Below are 15,655 nucleotides of genomic sequence, written 5' to 3' on the forward strand. Positions count from 1 at the left end.
CCCTCCACAACAGCCGGTGGTAGCCCCAGGTCCAGGGCCCCACAGCGGGGCGGCCCTTTCCCTGTGGGCAGTAGACAGACGCTGTCCCTGGGACTGAGCACTTCCTAGAACACGTGTCGCTCTGTCCTCACAGCAGCCCTGTGAGGTAAGAACAGCCAGTGCTCCCTGTCCCACCTCATTCTCACTCATGAAACAAACATCTGTAGGCTCACACACGCGCACATACACACGCTCGCAGGCACACACATCCTGCACATTCCTGTAGCACACTCATGTATACTGACACACACGCACACGCTCACACACGCACCCAGCACACGCAGGACCCGGGCTCAGGGAGCCAACCCAGCGACACGGCAGACAAGGTTTCTGGAGAACCCGCGTTGGCGGGGGCCCCGAGGCGCCTCTGTCCCCAGCCAGGGCCATCTTTCCTCCGCTCCTCTGCTCGGGCGCTGGTGTTTCTGGCTGTCTGGGGGCCTGCTGCCCCGGCAGCCTTCTCAGCAGCTGCTGAGCCCTGCGGGTGGGTGCCTCGACCCCCAATGCTCCCTCGACCCCCGCAATGCTCCCTCTACCACCTCACTCTTCTTTCTCGAGAAGGTGCTGCTCTGGCCTGCAGCACAAGTCCCCGGTTCACTGAGCACCTTCCCTCCGAACCCGGAACTCCCTCAGGTCCTGACTCGGCAGCCTCTGAGCCCCTGAACCCCGACACTGCTTCTGCCTCTTGTGCGCCACCTCCCCTGGGACACGCTCTGTCTGCTGTTGACCCCACAGCGTCCCCGCCCACGGGCCTCAGTCAGGCTCCAGAATTCACGCGTGCACCTGCTCTCTAGCTGCCCCCGGGGGGCTTCCCCCGGCACTCCAGGGTCAGCATGACACGAGATGCCCCCATCTCTCTGCTACCTGCTCCTCTTCCCGCAGGCCTCCTTTAGGGGAGCGCCTTCTGCCATCTTGCTGGCCCAGCCAGAATCCTGGAATCGCCCTCACTTCCCCCAGCCAACCAGCCACATCTCTCCAGTTCCCCCCTGGAGCCTAGTCTTCTTCCCCTGGCCCACCTCCAGCCAACGCCATCTTGTTCCTGGCCGCCATCTTGTTTCTGCCCTTCATCCTTCAGGATCACCACCCCCACGTCTTCCTCAGCTACAGCGGGGTTATCCAAAATGTACTCCATGAACACTCAACTGCCCGCTTAACGCCTCCTGGGGCTCTTCCTGACCTCCAGGGCAATGGCCCCGCCTTGCCCGGCCAGCTGAGTGCTCCACGCTCCTCAGCTCTCCATCCCCTGTCCGTCCTCGTCCCCACCACCTCAGCCGGGGCTTTCATTCCGTGGCATGAGCAGAAACTTCCATGTGCTTTAGGCCTCCTGTCTGCTCTGTGCTGTTCCCTCTTCCTGACATGCCACTCCTGACATTCCTCCTCTGCCCGGAGAATTCCTACAGGAGTCATGTCAAGATTCCAATTCCTGAAACCACCCCTGACCTCTGCCACCCCCAAGCCAGCAGGCAGGGCCCCTGCCCCCTCTGTCTGTCCCCACAGACCAACCTAAACCTGCCCCTGCCGTAGTATTTTTCACCCAAATGACTTTTTATGAATCTCTCCCCCTTGGATAGTGAGTAACTGAGGACGGGGATTCGCTCTTCTTCATTTGTGAATCCTCAGAGCCTCGTGTGAGAGCTGGGCCCACACCAGGTGCGTGCCAAATGTCTGCCGAGCCTGTGACTCCCAGCTGAAACTCCCTGACACCCACCCTGACCCCAAGTCCAAGGTGGAGGTCAGGTAGGGAGGCAGGACTTCAGTTATACTTTTGGGAGCCCAAATTATAAATTGGGGGGAAATGGGGAACTAGGGCAGCATAGGGGGAGGAGTGAGGTGACCCTCATCCTCTCATCCCTGTAGCCCCAGCAAAGATCATCTCGTTCGGGGGCACTGTGACAACGCCCTGGATGAAAGATGTGCGGCTGCCTTGCAATTCCGTGGGCGACCCCACCCCCGCTGTGAAGTGGACCAAGGACAGGTGTGTGGCGGGACCCTGGAGGGGGGGTGACCCCTAGGGAGGGGCAGACTCAACCATGCAAAGGAGACCTGGCGTCAGCCAGCCCCCACCCCGTGATGTCCCTGCCGAGTCCGCGGCTCCTGGGCTCCCCAGAAAGCCTGGCCTCCTGGCCGCGCTCTTAGCTGCCAAGGGCCCTTCCTAGTGGCTGCAAGTTCACAGCTACTGGAACCGGACCCCCAGGAAGTGCTGAGCCAACACCCAGCAACTGGGGTTCCCGAGCAGGCCTCCTGCCCCCAGCTCTACCTGCCCACAGACCCGGGGAGGCTGAGGAGGGGTGCTTGCCCTAACCCACCCCCCACACACAGCGAACACTTGCCCATTCCCACGTCCACGGACGGACACCGGCTCATCCACACGAACGGCACGTTGCTGCTGCGAGCCGTGAAGGCCGAGGACTCGGGCTACTACACATGCACAGCCACCAACACCGGCGGCTTCGACACCATCATTGTCAACCTCCTGGTGCAAGGTGAGGGCGGCCGGGCCGGGGGTGGCCGTGGCGGCCGGGGCTCGGGGCAGGACTGGAGGGCCGAGTGCGCCTGGAGTTGCAGACCCACAGCCCTGGGGTCAAGTGGCAGAGGCCTGCGGGGCAGGGAGGGGCGGGAGGAGCGTGCAGGGGCTCCAGGAGGGCGGGAAAGCCAGCCCCCTGCCCTGGCTCCAGATGGGGACCCCCCTCCCCCCATCATCAGAAGTTAACCCCCTCCCCGCACCCGGCAGTTCCCCCGGACCAACCCCGCCTCACTGTCTCCAAAACCTCCGCCTCGTCCATCACCCTGACCTGGATCCCGGGTGACAACGGAGGCAGCTCCATCCGAGGTGAGGGGGCCTGTGCAGGGCGGGGACAAGGGGGAGGACTCCTGGCTCCGGGCAGGGGGGGCCGCCCTCCTCCACCGCTTGTTTCCGTAGCAGGCGGCGACTGTGGGTGGGACAGTTCAGAGAAGGAGGTGACACAGGTGTATGCCGGCCTGGGCATCTGGGACCCTGTGGCCAGTGCCAGATGAGTGACCTCAACTCGAAACGCAGGCGCGTCTCCGGGGCATCTTGCAAGCATCAGATCTGAATGGGAGCGCTGGGCAGGGGCTGAGCATTGGCTCACAGGCTCCCCGGCCACGCTGACGCTGTTGCTCAGGGAGCCACGGGTGGAGGAGGGGGGCCCAGGGGAGCCCTTCTGAGCCCCATGACTGCTTCCACACCCCTCCCTCGCTGGCTTCAAAGCCCGGCCAGGACAGGGAACGAGAGAGAGCAGGAAAACTCACCGGGCCCCTCCCGGTCCTGCATCTGGTTTGCACCTGCCCTCCCAGTGACCAGAGGCCCCACTCTGGCCCCGCCCCCGCCCGGAGCCCAGTCCCCACGGGGCCTGTTGGGGGATCCCGGGCCCCACCTGAGCCAGGCCAACTCCCGGCAGGCTTCGTGCTGCAGTACTCGGTGGACAACAGCGAGGAGTGGAAGGACGTGTTCATCAGCTCCAGCGAGCGCTCCTTCAAGCTGGACAGCCTCAAGTGCGGCACGTGGTACAAGGTGAAGCTGGCGGCCAAGAACAGCGTGGGCTCCGGGCGCATCAGCGAGATCATCGAGGCCAAGACCCACGGGAGGGGTGAGCCCCAGCGGTGGGGGGACAGGAGCCCAGGACGTGGGGGCGGAGATCTGGGACGGGGGGGAGGGCCCCGACCTCGTTCTCTTCACTGCGGCATCTGGAGGGATCACAAGCAGACAACCCGGAGCCCGGGTCCCCCTCCCTGAGTGGGGGTGGCAGTGGGCAACGCCTCCACCTTCCCCACCCCTTCTCCTCCTTTGCTGAGGCCCCTCAGCGGGTCATTCCCTCCTTGCCCTCTCCTCTCTGTCCCCTGGGACAGACCTACGCCCCGCCGGGCCACACAGACCCCGGAGCCACGGCAGCCCCAGCCACGCTGAGAAACCCTTCCCAGCCCAGGCGAAGGATTCCTCCTCCCTGTCTCTAACCTCTCTCTGTCCCTCTGGCCCCCAGAGCCCTCCTTCAGCAAAGACCAGCACCTCTTCACCCACATCAACTCCACGCATGCTCGGCTTAACCTGCAGGGCTGGAACAACGGTGGCTGCCCGGTCACGGCCATCGTGCTGGAGTACCGGCCCAAGGGGACCTGGGCCTGGCAGGGCCTGCGAGCCAACAGCTCCGGGGAGGTGTTTCTGACCGAACTGCGCGAGGCCACGTGGTACGAGCTGCGCATGAGGGCCTGCAACAGCGCCGGCTGCGGCAACGAGACCGCCCAGTTCGCCACCCTGGACTATGACGGCAGTGAGTGCCCAGGGGCGGCTGGGGGCAGCACAGAGGCCAGAGCAAGGTGTTGCCAGGGGAGCTGGCGGAGAGGCAGATGCACAAAGAGATAAACAGATAAACAGGAGCACAGACAGGGGCAGTCGGGGGAACGGCTGCCAGGTGAGCCGCAGGAGAAGGAGCAGCTGACGCCTAGGCCGGCCGGGAGCCCGCACCAAGAGGCAGGTCGTGAGTGGCACTGACCATCAGGGGTCTTTGCAGGCGCCATCCTGTCCTCCAGCGCCCCAGAGAGACGAGGGTCAGGGTGAGGCACTGCCCTCTGAGAGCCCGGTGCCAGCGTGGGCTGCAGTAGCCGCTGGGCACTAAATGCCCATCCCGGTGGCTGAACCCAGGCTCTTGGGCTCATAACTTCTCAGGAGCGTCGGCTGGGCTGGTCACCGTCTTGCAGCTCTGCCCTCTTGAGCGGGTGACCTCCCTGGCCACCAAAACAGGAACTAGGAAAGGCCACCAGGTTTTAACTGTCCTGGCCAGGAGGTGACACCATTGCTTCTGCTCACACTCTGTGGTCCAGAGCTAGTCACAGGATTCTAAGCTAACTGTTAGCACGTCCGGGAAGGGCAGGTGAGCACCAGCTGGAGTCTTCCTCGTGGCGAACCCTCATATGCGGCCACACACATGCACACATGAACGCACGCACGTGGTGAGCACATATGCACATGTGTGGCTGGGCACGAGCTGTGTACATGCATGAACCCTTGCGCATATTAAGGACACGCAGGAGGCTGAGTTCCTAGAGAACCTGTGTTTACAAGCCAAATGAAGTCTACCTGGGTGTGCAGGAAACAGACTAACAGTATCAGAAGGGGTGGCTGAGACAAGGGAGACTCGTGAAGAAGATAGATGGCTTCGGTGAGGCTTTGAAGCAGTCAGGGTATGGCGGAGGGCTGCCAGCAGAACGTGTGTGGCTTCCTTGCAGGCACCCACGGTTAGCAGACGTTTCCCATGGGTGGGGAGCAAGGAGGGAACACTGGGTGTTGAGGTTCTGTGCCCCTCTGGGGAAGCGAATCCAGGATCCCACTGCCCTGACTTCTGCCCACTGTGCTTCCCCCCATTTCCTCCCAGCCCACCTTATCAGCTGGATGGGGGGATCTAAGCCCTTCTTCTAGACATGGACACTGAACACCACAGACTAGCTCTGAGAGGCTTCTGGATACACCTAAAATAGGCCCGGGAGGTCACCAGTATCGTAGTGCAGGGTAAAGCCACCAGCTGTTCGCAGTGGTTCTGCCTGGGCCACAACCAGGGCCCCAGAGGGGGTGTTGGGACTCTGCACCCGTCGGAGGGAGGCAGAGCGCAGTGAGGAGGCTGCCGGCCTGGAGACATCTGACTCCCTTCTTCACCCTGCTTCAGGCACCATCCCTCCCATCAAGTCTGCCCAAGGTGAGGGGGACGATGTGAAGAAGCTGTTCACCATCGGCTGTCCGGTCATCCTGGCCACGCTGGGGGTGGCCCTGCTTTTCATCGTACGCAAGAAGAGGAAGGAGAAGCGGCTGAAGCGGCTCCGAGGTGGGGGGGTTTCCTGTGGTCTCCCTGGGAGGGGTGTTGGCCTCAGCCACAGTGGCCACCATTTGTGGTCACACACCATGTGGATAAGCCCCAGAGCCCCCAGGGAGGGGACACACTGTAGCCTCCTGACACCTCCTGAGCTGTCCGTTGCTCCTCCCACTATAAACCCTCATTGTTTGTTAAAACAGTTCCATTTGTCCATGTTGCTTGTTATTTGGATACGGCTCCCTTCCATCCTGCAGGCTCCACTCTCTCACAGAGGGTCCCTGTAACTCTCCTAAAACTTAGACATTGAAGACTGTATCTCCAGGACCCTACACAGCTTCCTGGCTGTCCAAGGTGTTAGATATTTTGAGCATCATCTCCTGTCCCAACACCTGATCCCAAAGACAGGAATGAATGGATCTGACTTACCTTGACGTCTCCAGAGCCAAGTTCAGCATCTGGCCCCTACTACTTAAATTAATGGTCATTCGCTCATTTGGAAAACAATTATTGAATATCTGCTGTATCAAAGATGTCAGACACTAGAGATATAATGATGAAGGGGTCAGTTTACTTATAGTTTACCATTGAATGTGAGAAAGCAGAGCACAATCGTTGCAGAGAAGAGGGAGGGATTGGCACTGCCTAAGATGTCTATGAGTTGGACGGATGAATCAGTGGCTGCTTCAATGAATGTTGGATGGGAGGGTGGGAGGGATGAGTGTTTAGCTGAGTGCTTAGGTGATCAGATGATTGACTGATAGTTGGATAGATGGCTGACAGAAGGGTGTATAATGGGAGGATGGCTGAGTAGATGGAGGGATAGAGGATGGGTCATTGGGTGGATGGGTGGTTGCAAGAGTGGGTGGATGAATGAGTGGATAAATGAGTGGATGGACAGATGGTCAGGTAGAAAGAGTTGAATGGATGGACAGTTGAATCAGTAGATGGATAGATGGTTTAATGGCTGGATAACGGATTTTTGGTTGGATGGGTGGATTGATAGGTGGATGGGTGGGTGGGTGGGTGGGTAGATGGCTGGCCACGTCACGCGCTCGATTCACCCTGACGGCTTACCCTCAAGAGTCGAGGGTACTTTACTTCTCTCTCATCAACTTCTCAGGGTCCCTCTGAGACAAAACAGCACTTTCAAATCCATCCTTGGTCTCTTTGCAGACAGACACCCTAGTCATCTGGGGCTGCCCATTGACCATCTCCACTTCATCCTCCACTCTCTCCCCAGCAGATCAGTGAGACTGGACCCTGTAAGGACAGTCTATCCTTATGCTGCCTGGAAGCGCAGGCAGCCGGCCTGTTGTGGTGTCTTCTTCAACTAGTAACGCAGAAAGCCTGCGTAGCACTTCAGAGACTCCTCTTGGGGAGGACTTCCCTACTAGATACAAAAGCCTGAAGAGTGGGAACTAGACCTGAGCCAGACCCAAATCAGAAGCATGGGACCTGCCATGTCTTGGGCAGCTTTTAGAGGCCCTCACGTTTCTCCCTGCTCTTCGCAGAAGACCAACTTGGGCCCATTTTAGGGATTTATCCCACCTGGTTCCCCAGGCCTCTTTCGGCTTTCCCCCTGCTCAGACTCCTTTCTCACCAAGCCCCCTCTCTCTACTGTTTTGCAGATGCAAAGAGTCTGGCAGAAATGCTGATAAGGTGGGTGCCTAGTAGCAGCCTCCTCTCGCCTTCTCTCCCCCGCCCTTACCAGCCTTGAAGACCCCACTCTCCTGCAACGCCCCCAGCCCCTTCTCCACCTCCAGCACCCACCCTGGGGCACAGCACCCACTCCAGCCCTTCTCTCCACAGCAAGAACAACCGAAGCTTTGACACCCCCGTGAAGGGGCCACCCCAGGGCCCGCGGCTACACATCGACATCCCCAGGGTCCAGCTGCTCATCGAGGACAAGGAGGGTATCAAGCAGCTAGGTGAGTGACGGTGCCGCGAGCGCCTGCCCGCCCTGTGCTTCCCCAGCAACAGCCCACGAAGGGAGCTCAGCAGCCCCAGGACACACTGCAGGTGCCCCCAGGCCGCGGGGAGAATTGCCCTGGTCTTTCTGGGTTTCGGAGTCAGAAAACACACGGACACGGGGAGGCAGAGATGATGCCCACAGGGGCAGGCTCCTGCTGACGGTTCTTCTCCTCCCAGGAGACGACAAGGCCACCATCCCTGTGACGGACGCCGAGTTCAGCCAAGCTGTCAACCCGCAGAGTTTTTGCACCGGTGTCTCCTTGCACCACCCAGCCCTCATCCAGAGCACAGGCCCCCTCATCGACATGTCTGACATCCGGCCAGGCACCAGTATGCATCATCCCCGGGAGCCAGCTCCTCCCTCACGGTGTCTTGGGCACAGCGTGGGGGCATAGGTGATAAAAAAATAAACGAGGGAGCAGCAGCATGGAAGCGCCCCAGGGCTGGTCTGTGACCTTGATTGCAGGTGTATTTACTAGCTGTGACCTTGGGCATCCCACGCACCTGTGCACCTGTCGCTCTGGGCCTCGGCTTCCTTATGTAGGAATGTGGGGAGGGCTGGGTGGTCTTGTTCTCCGAGGGCCTTCGGCCTCCAGTGCATGCGGTCAGAGCACAGCAGGGGAAGGGCCCACCCAGAGGCAGGCACGGTGGGAGCGGAGGGGAGGTGACATTCTTCCCCAGGATGAGGGGGCCCTGCAGTGGGCGGGGTCAACGCTGCTACACCCCTGTACCTCGACAATGCTCCTCCTCTCTGGGAGCACTGTGGGGTCAGGAAAGTCAGGCTGCTCACCATTCCCCACTTCCTGGTGAGTGCCAGCTGCCTGGGTGCCCCCAGGTGGAGGTCCTAGCTCTTCCTCCCTCTGCAGACCCGGTGTCCAGGAAGAACGTCAAGTCAGCCCACAGTGCCCGCAACCGGTACTCCAGCCAGTGGACGCTGACCAAATGCCAGGCCTCCACGCCCGCTCGCGCCCTGGCGTCCGACTGGCGCACGGCAGGCTCCCAGCATGGCGTCACCGTCACCGAGAGCGACAGCTACAGCGCCAGCCTCTCCCAGGACACAGGTGAGCCAGGCCCTGCCTTCCCTTCCCTCCACTCGGCTCGCTCCCCACCGTCCATTTGCCCAACCCCCACCCACCAGCTCGTGGGGCCAGCCCCGGTCAGCCTCCTTTCCCTGACCACTCCCTACATGCCTGTGAGAAAATCGCCCGACGTCGGTGCATTGTGCTTGGGCAAAGGTTTGGTTTCACTCTCCCCCAAAATCTCCAGGGGAAATGGTGCTCATGTGCTCGTTATTTTGGAGACAGGCCTGGGTGTTCCAGGGGTGATTGCTGACTTTCAAGAATAAAAGGCCCCCTTTCTGCACGACTTCGGCCTCCACAGAAGGGCAGGGTGGCGGGAGCCCGTGGCCGGCCTTCAGGAGCTGCTGGCCGCAGGGGCAGGGGAGCCCTTGGGTGCAGCCTCACTGTCACCCTTCTCCCCGCAACCCGCCCCTCCCTGCTGACCCCCTGCCGTCCACCCCAGACAAAGGACGGAACAGCATGGTGTCCACCGAGAGTGCCTCTTCCACCTACGAGGAGCTGGCCCGGGCCTACGAGCACGCCAAGCTGGAGGAGCAGCTGCAGCACGCCAAGTTCGAGATCACCGAGTGCTTCATCTCGGACAGCTCCTCTGACCAGATGACCACGGGCACCAACGAGAATGCCGACAGCATGACGTCCATGAGCACGCCCTCGGAGCCCGGCATCTGCCGCTTCACTGCCTCCCCGCCCAAGCCCCAGGACGCTGACCGGGGCAAAAACGTGGCTGTCCCCATCCCTCACCGGGCCAACAAGAGTGAGTGCCCCGACCCCCTCCCCGGCCCCTGCCCCAGAGCCCCGGCCCTGGCGTCCTGTGGCTACTGGGCAGCGTGGGGTGGTGCAAAGAGCAGGGGCTGGGGGGCCCCCAGATCGGGGTTCCGCACTCTGACTCGACTCCAAGATCCCCATGAACTCGGGCAAGGCGTGGAGACTCCTGACCTCTGCAGACGTTGTCCATTGCAAATGCCAGCGTCTACCTTCTGTCGCTGCAGTGGGCATCAGGCATGATGGACGTGCCCGCATGTTGTGGGTTTCATGCAGTGGTGCTGACTCCCCGATAAGAAGCTCTGCCAGGGTGGAAGGGCACCCTTTATGGGCTTCGGGGGCCATCAGGGTTGATGCGATTTGAACTTACTCCAGAGCTGAAGGAGCCTGGTGTAGCGCAGCCCGCTCCAGGGGCCTGCCCAGAGCACACGCCCTAAGGGGCCGGCGGTCATTTCTAGGGTAACGAGGGGCCATGCCAGGGGCTGCCCCTCAGCAGGCCATGGGGCTACAGCTATCAAGTCCTGCAGCGTCCAGCTGCTTAGTACTGGCCTTGCTAAGGGCCTTTGCCGGCCTGGGTGCTCGGAGCCATCCAGAGATGAGCCAGGAGTGAGGAGATGGTTAAGGACTTGGGAGGCCACAGCCCTACGTGACATGCCCACCCCTCTAGCTGGGCAAATTACTTAATCTCCCTGAACCTCAGTTTCCTCACTTGCAAAATGTGGGCAAGTATTAACCTTTCGGGGCCATGGGGCCGAGATCCGCTAAGGAAGTTGTGGCCCGGTCGACAGGAGAGAGGCGTGTTGACAGGCGAGCAAGGGGTGGGGGTGCAGAGGCCCCAGAAACCTGCCCCGTGGAGGCAGCGGAAGAAATCTGGAACATTGTACTTGAGGGAGAAGGGGCCATGGTCAGGGAAGGGGAAGCAAAGCTGGCCTCAAACACCTGAAGCACCCTAGTGGTATGAAGGGGAGACCTTACTTGTGGGTGTTCCGACTCAGGCTCCACGCAGGGAAGTGACGGTCTTTTCTGCTTCAGGGTGAGACCAGCTTTCTGCAGCCTGAGCTCTTAGGGAGCCCCTAAGGGCTCCCCAGCAGCTAAAGCTCCCCACTGATTCCCACCCGGATTTATTAAGCAGCCACTGCGGTGCCAGCATGGTGTTTATTCCATGTTTTATCCCACTGGCTCCTCGTGATCATCTGGAGGAAAAGATGATGGTCCCCTTTTCACAGATAAGGAAACTAAGGCTTAGGGAGCCCAGTCCCTGGTCACGGGGCTCAGGTGCATGATCAGGGACAAGATTGCAGGGCAGGGCGGGGTGGCCATGCCGCTGACCCGAGGCCTCTGCCTCTAACACTCTCTGCTCCTGCTGTTCCAGGTGACTACTGCAACCTGCCCCTGTACGCCAAGTCGGAGGCCTTCTTCCGAAAGGCGGACGGGCGTGAGCCCTGCCCTGTGGTCCCCCCGCGGGAGGCCTCCATCAGAAACCTGGCGCGAACCTACCACACCCAGGCTCGACACCTGACCCTGGACCCTGCCAGCAAGCCCTTGGGCCTCCCGCACCCAGGGGCCCCCGCCGCCACCTCCACAGCCACCTTACCTCAGAGGACTCTGGCCATGCCCGCCCCGCCAGCCGGCACGGCCCCCCCAGCACCCGGCCCTCCCTCTGCTGAACCCCCTCCTGCCCCCAGCACTGCCCCGCCGGCCCCCAGCACCGAGCCTCCGCGGGCCGGGGGCCCACACACCAAAATGGGGGGCTCCAGGGACTCACTCCTTGAGATGAGCACATCGGGGGTAGGGAGGTCTCAGAAGCAGGGCGCCGGGGCCTACTCCAAATCCTACACCCTGGTGTAGGGCGCAGCAAGAAGAGAGGCTTCTGCGTGGACCTGTCTGCACCTCCAGCCCGCACTCACCAACTCGGCTGTTTTCCTGCATTATTTATATTAAACTGACAAAAATCAACCAACAATGAAGAGAAACCCCCAAGTCATGAAGGCTTGTACATAGAACTCTTTTGTACAAATGAAACTATTTTCTTCTTCTCCATGAAGCCAGGGCACAAAGAATTTGACAGTCCCAGTCAACCCCCCCACCCGCCAACACACACAAACTAGGGTGGAGAAATATATACATATAGAGAGCGACAGACGCGTACCAGCCATATATCTATATATTTCTCTCTCCTTATTTTGAGACCGAGGCACAAAGACTCAGCAACTTTCCCCTCCTACTTCCCTCCCTCCAATCTAGATGGTTTTGACAAAGACCAGAATCCCAATTCAGAGACACTGCATGCAATTTTACTGTTCCAAGAAAACCAGGAGTTGCTTCAATTTGCAGATGCTTATGTGTTAATACCTTTTTCTATGAAAAAAGACCCAGCGCCGTGTGCAATAAAGGTTATGTTTCTACGTGGTGGCTTTTTTCCCATCTGGCGAGGGCCAGTGGGGAGGGAGGAGAGGCCGGAATCCGGGCCGTTTCTCACTCGTGGAGAGACACCAAGAAGCCTGGGCTCCAGCTCAGCCCACTAAGCTTTCTCAAAGGCTTTCAACTAGCCTCGGTGCATCCCTGGGCACCTGTTCTGTTCCCAGATCCGTGCTGGGCCCTAAGCGGGCCCAGCTGTGTGACTGAGCAAGCTGCTAAGCCCCTCCGGGCCTGTTTCCTCGTGTATAAAATCAGGCAACTTTGGGAGGTTCTGAGGAGCACTTTTGTAAGAGGAGTCTGCTGAGACTAGTTCCCTCCCCGTGTCCGGCAGGTTCCCAGACTGGCTGTTGGGGCCAAGAGAGACCACAGCAGTGAGGACGCTGAGGAGGGAGACCTGGAAAGGCCACGGGGAGAGGGAGGAGCTGGGGGCAGGGCCCAGGCAGCCAGGTGTAGCTCACCTAGGCAATTAGAGCCTGGAGGAGGGCATTTGAGCATGCGCTGAGGGGCGCTGAGCAAAGGTGGTCAGCAGGCCGCAAGGACGCTAAACTTTGGGCAGAGAGAGGCGGCCAGGAGGCTGGCAGCCCCCGCTTGTGTGCTGAGGAAGTGCAGGGGCGCTCAGGAATTTACACCCCAAGGAAGGCTGAGCTGCCGCTGGCTCTGGAAGGTGGGTTGCGTCCTGGGGTCCCCCTAGCTGCTGGGGAGGAACTGGGAAGGGGAAGAAAGGGGCAGTCGCCAACGAGAAGTTTGTGCAGCGACGGGAGGGTTGTACCCACCAGTCTGGATCACCGTGTGGCCCACCTTGGGGTGCACGGCCTGGACCCGACGTTTCTTCCAAGAAACAATTCGTTCCACACTCCAGAAGTCCCCAGCGAGTGCGGGAGACGGGCTCCCTTACAGGGGAAGGGGGGCACGATAGGCGCGAAGGGGCAGAGATGGCGTGCCCCTCGGTAGCCCCTAGGCCCGTGGGGAAAATGCCATGCCAGCCCCCATACCCAGGACCCAACCCCGAAAGTCAGCTCAAGGCTTAACTCCAGGAGTGGAGCGCGGCGCGCGGCGGGGACGCCGCGACCGCGGACCGGGCGCCTCGCAGGGCTGCGCGCGCCATCTGCAGGTAGCGGCCCAAACTGCAAGCACAATGATGGCGCTTGACTGCAAGAGCCTCCACACCTGGACTCTGGGAAAGCAAACACGAATCAGGCCCCACCCGCCCAAGGGTAACAAATCCCCAGAAGCTAGGCGGTGTGGAGCCACCGGCCGAAGGGCTGCAAAGGGGCTTCCTGGCCTGCGGATTCACTAGGGCCCCTGCAAGCTGCCCCGGGGCGGGCGGAGCAGGACACTCCTGGCTTTGGCTGTCAGCTCTTGCAGCTTTGGAAGTCAGGGCCCCCTCCCCCCCCCCCCGCCCCCATGTGACAGGTGAGAAAGCTGGCGCTCTGGGGAGTTGAAGGAGCTCAGCCAAAGATAGAGGGGCAGGAAAAGGTGGGGGAGACCCCATTAGGAGTGTCTGCTCAGCGGCTAAGCGCGGCTCCCCTGGTTCCCCTCTTCTAGAGTTTCCCCTCTGCCCCTGGACCTGGCCAGGTGGACTTGGGGCGGAAAGCAGTTAGAGCTGCGTGGTTAGTGAACGATTTAGGAGAGTGAATCTTTGTGCTGGGCTAGATGGAGGGGGTAACCCCAAAGCGCTTTATTCTGGGGCTGCTGGAGAAGGCCGGGGACAGAGGTGGACATCCTTTTATGAGAAGGACCTGGAGAAGCAACACATGAGGCAGCTTAACCTGTGTTCACCTGAACTGGGTCCCTTATATGATGCACAAGGTCTGAAATACAGGCAGATTTGCGCAAGGTCCTCACGATTTAATGTGTTGCCTCATCTCTCACCTCAGTCTGTTTTTGATACGCCACAACCTTGTCTGAACTATAAGCAAAAGCTGATTTGCAAATCGCCTGGATTCCTCACTCACCCATGTCTCATTACTGAACTCAGCCCTGGAGCGATCGGTTTAGACATCTTGTGCTCCCTGCCAGTTCTCCATTTTGCCCACCACAGACAGCCCTGATCCTCAAAGTGCGGGTCTGTGAACCAGGAGCAGCAGCCCACCCCCCCAGAGCTTGTCAGCAGCCCACCCCCCCATTGCTTCTGGATCAGAACATGCAGTTCAGCCGCCTCCCCAAAACACTGCACTCTAGAGCTCAACACCACCCCCAGAGACCACCCTTCGTGTCCCCCACCTGCCAATAACCAGAGTTAAACTAGCGCAGCGCAAATTACTTCACATCAGATTCACCTGAGGAGCTTGTTGAGCACAAAGCCGAAAGCACTCCAATTCCAATGCCCCTCTTCGTGGGCATGCAGCCTGGGAGTCTGTTTTTGTAGGGGGTTTATCGTGATAGCAGATAAGAGGTACCCTGATGGAATCTGGCTGGCAGCTTTGATCCTGGGTCTCTGAGGGGAGGATGAGGCGTGAAGCCGGCTGCGGCTGGCTGCAGGTGCTGGAGGCTTACTGCTGCCCCACATGGCGTGACTCCCACCAGCACTCACCGGTCCCAGGCTTTGCCAAGATGGTCCTGGAGATTTTAACTGTCATTTCAAAAGTGTGCATGTCCCTTTAAAAATGACACACCGTTTCCCGTTGAGCAGCTTTTAAGTGTCATTCCTTGGCATTAAGCATGTTCATGAGGTCACCTGCTGTCACCACTGTCCGGTTCCAGAAGCTGCTCACCTTCCAAATTCTGTGTCCGCGTAACACTGTCCACCTCCTCCCACCAGCCCTTTGCAGCCATCACCCACTTCCTGTCTCTCAGACACTCCAGGTCCTCACAGCCGTGGAATCGCACAGCTTTGTCCTTTGGACGCCCTTGTCTGCCCACATGTTTTCATGCCCATCGAAGGCTGAGTCCTGTCGCATCCCACGTGTCTGCCTCTCTTTGACCCTGTGCAGATGCTGGTGGGCGCCTGAGCTGTCCGCCCGGGCTGGTAGGGTACTGCGGAGCGGCCCTGGCGTGGGCACCTGTGTGGGTGTCGCAGTCGCAGGTTGGGGTCTCTCTAGGGGTCCATTGGATGGAGCAAATGGTCATTTTGTGTTTAGCTTTTTGAAGAGCTGCCCAACTCTTCTGCCGGGCATCTGTATTTTCAACAAATGAGCCTTTGTTCACTCACCAGACACCCTGAAACACTCGTACATTCTGCACCAGCTAAGCACTGAGCACAAAGCCTGTCCTTTTTGCACTAGGAGCTCGCTGACCTGTGCGTGTGCGTGCACGTGTACATATGCGCATGTGTGTTTGTTACCCCGCAGGAGATCCACATGTAGCTCAGCGTCCCAAAGAATCTAATCCAAAGAAGCCTTTGAAGTCACTGGGCCCATGCTTCGTCCGAATCCCGCATCCCCTCTGAAATCAGCAAGGGTGGCCGGGCCTGGCATGCACCCCTCGTGAGCATACACCCCCCTTCCCAAGCCACACGGCTCTGCAGAGTCTCTCCAAACAGCCTAGCCTGCCCCTAGGGTTTCCACCCACAGGACTCCACAGGGCCCCAGAGAGCACGTCTCATCCCCCTGCCCACGCAGCCCTCCACAG

General features: G+C 59.9%; 1 protein-coding gene across 1 annotated transcript in view; it reads left to right on the plus strand.

The window, feature by feature from the left end:
• DSCAML1 (Down syndrome cell adhesion molecule like 1) overlaps positions 1–12,040 on the plus strand; it is a 299,027-nt gene extending 286,987 nt beyond the window's left edge. The window contains exons 22-33 of the mRNA XM_004689218.2: positions 1,894–2,011; positions 2,356–2,519; positions 2,768–2,866; positions 3,456–3,644; positions 4,035–4,322; positions 5,712–5,867; positions 7,484–7,514; positions 7,665–7,783; positions 8,004–8,156; positions 8,693–8,887; positions 9,348–9,659; positions 11,040–12,040. Coding sequence (XP_004689275.1) covers positions 1,894–2,011; positions 2,356–2,519; positions 2,768–2,866; positions 3,456–3,644; positions 4,035–4,322; positions 5,712–5,867; positions 7,484–7,514; positions 7,665–7,783; positions 8,004–8,156; positions 8,693–8,887; positions 9,348–9,659; positions 11,040–11,515 — 2,300 coding nt within the window. The 3' untranslated portion in view covers positions 11,516–12,040. The remainder of the gene's footprint in view (positions 1–1,893; positions 2,012–2,355; positions 2,520–2,767; positions 2,867–3,455; positions 3,645–4,034; positions 4,323–5,711; positions 5,868–7,483; positions 7,515–7,664; positions 7,784–8,003; positions 8,157–8,692; positions 8,888–9,347; positions 9,660–11,039) is intronic.
• Positions 12,041–15,655: the final 3,615 nt, after the last annotated feature.

Source organism: Condylura cristata, unplaced genomic scaffold (assembly GCF_000260355.1).
Source record: "Condylura cristata isolate star-nosed mole 26May11 unplaced genomic scaffold, ConCri1.0 scaffold00025, whole genome shotgun sequence".
NCBI lineage: Eukaryota > Metazoa > Chordata > Mammalia > Eulipotyphla > Talpidae > Condylura > Condylura cristata.